A 7,711-nucleotide genomic window follows, 5' to 3' on the forward strand; every position below is an offset into this window, starting at 1 on the left:
GTCCATCAATCTCTGTCCCTGCCACGAGCAATCAGGAAATACAACTTTTTAGAGGCAGAATAAATCTTCATCACTGTTATCCAAAAAACACAGTAACTTGTTTTTCCTATCTGTGACATGTTAATTAATGTTCCGTCTTCTTTTGTCCGCCCTCAGGCGCGTCTCCGTACCCGGGTGTACAGATTGACGAAGACTTTTGCAAACGATTGAAAGATGGCGTGAGGATGAGGTCACCGGAGACCGCCTCCCCCGAAATGTAAGCGTAGGCTTTGATTCATTCTCTCTCTCAGCTTTTGCTTTCAAATACGATTTATAGTCCTTTAACTTCTTGAGCCAATCCTGAAGGCACACAAGAATATACCCATAAATATCATAACTTTGACTAACTTGTACATGTAAATGAGGATATAGTGTCAAATTTGCAGCTATATCAGTGAGTGAGAGAAGTTGAAAACCTCAGTATGGTGCTTGTTGTGACTGTGCTGCCCTCTGCTGGTAGATACGGCATCATGCTGGCCTGCTGGCACGGTGAACACAAAGAGAGACCAAACTTCCCTGCGCTGGTGCAGATCCTGGGAGACCTGCTGCAGGACAACAGCCTACCTGTAAGTTCACTGCTGGGGAGACGATGACCCAATCCTAATGTCCACACTCACAGACTCACAGACTTTGAGGCGCATTCCCGCAAACTCTATGAGGGTTTAGGGCTGTCCCACTGTCAAATCATCAAGTGCCTGAGGGCTCTCTCACAGACATTTTGTGCCCTTTATGAACACTTTCCATAAGTCCACATTTCTGCAGACTTTGCCTAGGGAGTTACCCACAATTCATAGCTTTGGGACATTAAACACGGGGTTACACCAGAGGAAGCCCGGAGGCGTTAAAGAAAGGTGAACAAAGAGGATGGCACATGGGTGTTCAGTTTGGCATATTAAATTTACACAGAAACATTAAGGATTTAAGATGGATCATAAAAAACACATGAAATCAGAGGAGTGTAAGCAAAGGCTACGGAATACTACTCACCTGGTTTATTCATCAACCATCATCTTTTGCTTAATGATTCTGTTTTGACAAAAACAAGTAAATTTGATTAGTCTACCTCTCGTCTCGTAAGACAAGAGCCTGGAAGACATTCAAATCAGGCAGTAAAAATGCGTAAAATAAAAACCTGCAATTGGCATCGTCAAGGTAACGTGATATGTTGCTGCAAAGTGCTGTCCCATTCGTATTTATACAATTTCAAGCCTCTCACACTCAACCATTTAAAAGGGGACATCAGTCAAGTCCCTGATGGTTTAGGGCTTTAGGCCTTCGGGGGAACATTGGGATTGGGCCATTCATTCTAGCAAATGTAATTGAGTTTTGTAAAGAGTTTTCAGGTCTTGATTGAAATCGTCTCTGTTTCCCCATCAGGATGGGAAGGACTACATCCCTCTGAACCACTCACAGAGCTCAGAGGATGATGGTTTCTCACAGGCCTCATCACGCCCTCCATCTGAGGAGGAACTGAGACTGGCCTGTAACACTCTACCCACCAGGTACTAACATATATGTAAGGGGATAATGTACAGCGAGCCGGTCATTGTTGTGGAGGGGATTCTTCCACAACAGTGACCCGCTAGCTGTACATTATCCTGCTTATTACACAGCTACTTACTGAAGAAATCAATATTTTGACACAAAAACGGTCCGCCAGAGTCCGACATCAGAGCAGCACCCATAGCAACGGTCTGCTATACATAGCAACGGTCTGCTTTACATAGCAACGGCCTGTTATACATAGCAACAGTCTGTTATACAGAAATTACAGACCGCAGAACGCCGTGATTGACCAATCAGAATCAAGTACTCAACACCTCCGTGTAATAAATAAATATATATATACATAAATACATCCTGTATTCTTTAAAGCCTCTCGACATCACACATGTGTTTTCACTGCTGATTAGACCTCTGCTCAGCTTGAAGGTGAGCGCAGCCATGATGGGAATTTATCGGCTCACAAATCTTCCTCTACCAATAAGAATGATAAAGGTGTAATTTGTCCCACTCTAAAGGGTTCAACAAAGCTAACAGGAGACTCAGGAAGATGATCAATTAGTTTATACACACCCACACAGTCCTGAGAAGAGGTCTAATCAGCCAGATTAACTGAAAACACTTGTGTGGGTGTTCAGAGGTTTTAAAAGCCCTGAAAATCAATGTTCTAAACAAAGACTCTTACTATGAGCAACGTGCTTCTGCCAAAGTTAGAACGGTTTTGGTAATTTCACATGGGAGATTTTGTGTTTTTGTCCGAGCTCCTGAAGAGGGCCCAAGTGTGCAACAAAAAATGCTTAACTGCAGGACACAAAGGAGGTCTGCACACTGTTAAGCTCCAAATAAATAGTTTATTTCTCTTTTTCTGTTTTCAAGGCAATATTTCAATCAATAAGCTCTTCCCCAGGCAACTGTGAAAGAGGAAAACAGGCCATTTCTTGTGGAGGCTGTAATCAACTCAAATCATTATCACCTGCTGGTCAGAAAACAGCAGGGAGAAACAAAGCACCACGAGATGAAAGATCACAGTACTCAAACAGAAACACCAGGACATCCAGTAGAAAACAAATAGAATACAATGTTAAATATGGCAGAACCTGAAAAAGACATTGTGGTCGCTTGATAAGAAGGTAGTGGAAAAATGTGTCTAGTAATCAATACATTCACAGACAGATGAATCATAAAACTCCCATCTACTATCAGGTCTCTGCTTTGTCTGAGCTCCTCTCACTGGTTGGACGTAGGCAGGACTTGGTAGGACGAATATTGTCATGTACTTCTATTCACCAGTCAGGATTCAGCAACATTGAATGAATGTAAATGTGCTGACAAGGGGTCCTTTTCATGTGCTAACGTGTCTCCTTGATTCCTTTCCTCGACTCCTCTCCTCGCGTCCATCCCACCTGAGATGCGAGGCGAGGAAAAGATGAGAGAAGAGGAGAGAAGAAACGAGGAAATAGGTTTTTAGAGACATGAGATGTTTCCTCTGAAGTGAAGCGACGTCCGTTTCTGATGACGGCAGCAGCTGATCACAGCTGGATCAGCTTTCAGTCGGCTTTAACAGCTGTAGAAACTTTTGATGGCGTTTGTGTCTGAACTGTTAATATTAATAAAGACACACAGTTATTATCAGTGGCAGAGCAGCAGTGTTTTCTCTCTGTAGCCTGTTACCTGCACATGAATAACAACCTGCACTCTGTATTTATACTGTGTCCTGCTTAGAGGCTCAGAAAACCATTTCTACTGGCACAATGCCTTTGTATTATTTATTCATTACTAGCGTCCATATTTATTGATATTTTGACTGTGAATTCATTATTTAATAACCCAGACAGAATAATATATTCTGTCTTTTGAACACTGGAAAAGATTTATTAAGCTGAATGTTTCAGGGAAAATTGAAATGATGTATGTGACTAAATGGAAATGACGATACATTATGTAAAAAGTTTTTCTTGACAGACGGACTCCTACCTGCACACGTAGGCATAAACAGAAATCTTAAAGGAGCAGTGTGTAGGATTTAGTGGCATTTAGCAGTGAGGTTGCAAATTGCAACCAACTGAATACCCCTTCGCTCACCTCTCCCTTTCCAAGTGTGTCAAAGACACTATGGCGGCCTTAAAAAAGTAAAAGTCTCTCTCTAGAGTCAGTGTTTGGTTTTGTCCGTTCTGGGCTGCTGTAGAAACATGGCAAAGCAACATGACGGACTCCTCGAAGAGGACCTGCTCCCTATATAGATATGAAGGGCTCATTCTAAGCTAATGAAAACACAATGATTCTTAGGTTCAGGTGATTAAACACTAATGAAAACATAGTTGTGAATATTATATTCCATTTCTGCTAATGGATCCCCAAAAATCCTACACACTGGTCCTTTAAATGAGCAAGGTCCAGCTACTAAATTAGTACAGCTACTCAATTGACCTCGTGGTGAGGTTGTTTTATAACTCTTGTCCGACTGCTATCAAATCACAAAGCCCTACTCCCATTGTTTACTTTAGGTTTTAAGGAAATTGTCATTTGAAAAGCAAACATATGATTTTACAAGCCATTATGGAAAAACTCTGAGATAAAATAACATTTAAAGCTTTTTTTTTTTTTTTTCCACATCGTGTCAATGACCTGGCACACACTGTCAGACTGTGACATAATGGAAAAGAGAAGTGCATTTCAAACATTTGGATAAGATAATTTTGTTGGTTATAAAATCTTTTATGGGACGGGAAAACATTTTTATTACCCAGATGTATCACTGTGTCTGTATTTTCAGATGTGGTTTGCTTTATCCTGTGTATTGAATAGTTTCAGCCTATAGACTCTCACTGATAATGAATCAAATCAGACCACTGACTGAAAAAGTCACACAGCTGACAACCTATTCATAACAGAAGAATCTAAATATAAAATGCTATTTCTTTCACTTTTTCTTTATTTTTTTTTACCGTTATCTTCTCAGTCTCCTGGTATTTGTATGTCAACGGTAGGCTCTATCATGTATTAATCTGATAATCCTTTCTCCACCTCTTGATCAGGTATTATAACTGCGTGCCCTTTGGCGGCTGTGTGTTTGTGGGACCCGCCCCAGGGGGCCAGCCCACGGTGAAGACATTTGAAGAGTCGCCCCTGGAGATGCATCCACAGAAAGCTACTCAAGTAAGCATCTTTATCTTCTTAGCAACTGTTGAAAATGTGACATTTGGCGAATGGCATTCGGGAATTTTTCTCTGCTGGTAATCACCAAGAATAGTTTTTGCAGACAGCAACGGGGTCAACCAAAGAATTTAATTCACATGATGTCCAACTGTGTCTTTTTCCCAGGATAACCAGACAGACAGTGGGATGGTTCTGGCCTCCGAAGAATTACAGAGAATTGAACACAAGCACAGGGGCGCCGTCTCCAAAAGGTTAATCATACGCACAGCTTTGATCCATATTGCTGTCTGAAACTGAACGTGACGCACAAGCAGCCAGTAAACAGACACAGTGCAGAGTCAATATGAGAAAACAGTCATTCTCTCCTCTCATGTAGAATCACAGCTTTATATGAAGTGAAACTAAGCAGAGGGATTTATGCATGGGTAAGTAGGAGTAAGCAACAGTCTGAGTCATTTGAACCAAGTTCGCATATTCATCAAAGTTTTGGGAATTAGGCTCAACAGTGATCAAAAGAGCAGTAAAAAGTTCTGTGCTAAAAGTGAAGAATCTGGCTACTCACTCCTACTTACAGCAACGATGTGGGAGGAACCTTTAAGAGCAGCTCTGAAGTGATTGCATGATTAACCACACGTACACTCAGAGCAGGAAAGAAAATCAGACAAAAGGATTTTTACCAACCTCTGCCCCCATTGTTCATCAAACCACAAAAGAAATCTAGTTCCACATTTGACAAGGAAGGTGAAAAAGTGTCTGGATATAACAGCTTACCAGAGAGAAGCAGCTAGAACTGGCAAGATATAAACTATCCTACCCTGACACACTGATTTGGATAATACATTGTTCATTATTTCCACCTCAGATTACTCTTAACCACCTTGAGAAACCCTTAAGGAATATTTTCTTCTTCTAAGTAAAAGGAAATCTGATAAATAGCTTTTATTCTTACATTTGAGAGTACTGACACATACAGGATAAGGCTGGCAATATCCAATATGTTTGTTATTGTCAACAAATCCCACGAAAAGACCAAAACCAGCAATGTGTGAGCCTGTCTATCAATACATTTTTTTGTAGCTAACCAGGAAGTTAGTGTCTCCCTGGTTACCTCCACAAAAAGCCAATGGGATTTTTCCATTGGCTTTTTGGATTATTGCAGAAAATAAGCTCTGTGGCAAACATACGTTTATGATACTGAAACGTTTTGTTCAGCAAGATAATCTTTATGAATGAACATCGCTTTTATGATTTTTGAAGTGTGAATTCAATCCCCAGAAGTAAAAAAGCTAACGATAGGCTATAAAGGAACTACACCACGGTCGCATCAGTGTGAGTATACACAACAAGGCTGTAAAGGCGGAGGAGTCGGCGTGATGACATTTAGTAGTCTCATTTTGCCACTTGTTAACAACCGCCCTTTATACGACATATAAAAGCTTCAAAATTCACGAACCTTGTGTTAACCACAGACCTTATTTCAGGCATCTAACTAAAACCCATCTACTTCGAGACGAGAGAACCACAAGTGTTAAAATGCTACCTCATTTCCTGCTTTTAGGACTCATTCCTGTAGCACTCTATAGGCCCTTTTCACAACATCCCTTGACATGTCATTGCAGGCTGAACACAGGTGTTATTAATAACATTAATAATTATAGCCCTGATTCATTGAGGAGTGCCAGGTCATGGTATTGTGCATGCTGTTCTCACTGAAAATGACTGTGACACAGTAAATACAACAGAACCATAATTAATCTGATCAATCACACCTGTGTCTACCCTGCTATGACATGACATGGCTTTCACATGACATGGCTGCTGTGAAAAGGGGTTATACCTTCTGACTTTCCCAGCCTGTCTGTGGCACTCAAGAATAGTTCTATTGTTTAGAAATGGCTAAATAACTTCCTCTATCAGCTTGGCACTGTAACTTTTAATCAAGCATTACTAAAACAGAGTAAATAGTGTGTATGTTGGGGACTATTTTTAGCGAGTGAGTATTTATGGTACCGGATGACTCAAAATAAACTACATGGGAACACATTCAGCCAGTGCAACAGTGTGGCTCTCTGATGTGTTTTTAATAGCTTTTGGACAACAGATGAGCTCTGTGTTACAGACACAGAGGATACTTGTTAGTAGAATCAGTTGGTCTTTTCATGAGATGTGTTGACAATAAGAACAGGATCACCAGACTTTATCCTTCAAGTCCAAATGTACACTTTTAGCAGTTATAGGTTCAGCGCTTAAAGATGGACATGAGTTACATGTTGAGAAACAATTGTTTGTGAACTCAAACTGTCCAATATACTATACATAACATACTATTTGTAAACTGTATATGCCCTAAACAGCATACTGTGCTGCCTTTAGATGTCACTACTTGACAATAATGCTGTTTTTTTTTTGTTCTCCTCCCAGTCGTATGGGCAGCAGCAGCAGCACAGAGCCTCTGACAGCCTCCCAACATGGTTCCCTGGGGCGAAGCAGCGGCGCCGGCAGCTCCAGGCACCGTCCCAACTTCTTCAGCCAGCTTTCAGGACAGACCTTCTACAACAACGAGTACGGACACCTGTCCGAGGACGGCTTCTGCGACTTCTTCTCCTCGCCTGACACCCCCTGCCTGGCCTCCTCCAACGTGTAATCTAACCAAAGATGCAGCTCGAGATAATGGTTAAAAAAAGGGGGACAGCTCAGGTTGAGGGAGGCGTGTAGGATTTAGTAACATCCCAGTAGTGACATAATCAGGTTATAGATCCTTGTGGCCAGAGCTGACCTCTACTCATGTCTCGGGCTGCTGCCTCAACAACAGACTGAGCTATATGTGCCTGAAGTTCCTCGAACCAGCCACTGGGTGGCAGCATTATGACAAAAAACAAACCCTAAGTATTTTCTATTCACACATTTATATTTTTATCGTTTATATACAGAGTATTCTTCCTTCATTTGTACAAATTATGACTCATATGGGAAGAAATAAAGAAATTTATCTTCTTCTTCTTATCTCTCTGAT

At 41.2% G+C, this 7,711-nt stretch overlaps 1 protein-coding gene across 1 annotated transcript in view; it reads left to right on the forward strand.

Moving 5' to 3' along the window:
• Nucleotides 1-7,694, forward strand: part of flt4 (fms related receptor tyrosine kinase 4) — a 51,465-nt gene extending 43,771 nt beyond the window's left edge. The window contains exons 25-30 of the mRNA XM_074648306.1: nucleotides 157-256; nucleotides 500-605; nucleotides 1,417-1,541; nucleotides 4,578-4,698; nucleotides 4,864-4,949; nucleotides 7,120-7,694. Of these exons, the coding sequence (XP_074504407.1) occupies nucleotides 157-256; nucleotides 500-605; nucleotides 1,417-1,541; nucleotides 4,578-4,698; nucleotides 4,864-4,949; nucleotides 7,120-7,342 (761 nt within the window). The 3' untranslated portion in view covers nucleotides 7,343-7,694. The remainder of the gene's footprint in view (nucleotides 1-156; nucleotides 257-499; nucleotides 606-1,416; nucleotides 1,542-4,577; nucleotides 4,699-4,863; nucleotides 4,950-7,119) is intronic.
• The last annotated feature ends 17 nt before the right edge of the window (nucleotides 7,695-7,711 follow it).

The sequence above is a fragment of the Sebastes fasciatus genome, chromosome 10 (genome assembly GCF_043250625.1).
Source record: "Sebastes fasciatus isolate fSebFas1 chromosome 10, fSebFas1.pri, whole genome shotgun sequence".
Classification (NCBI taxonomy): Eukaryota; Metazoa; Chordata; class Actinopteri; order Perciformes; family Sebastidae; genus Sebastes; species Sebastes fasciatus.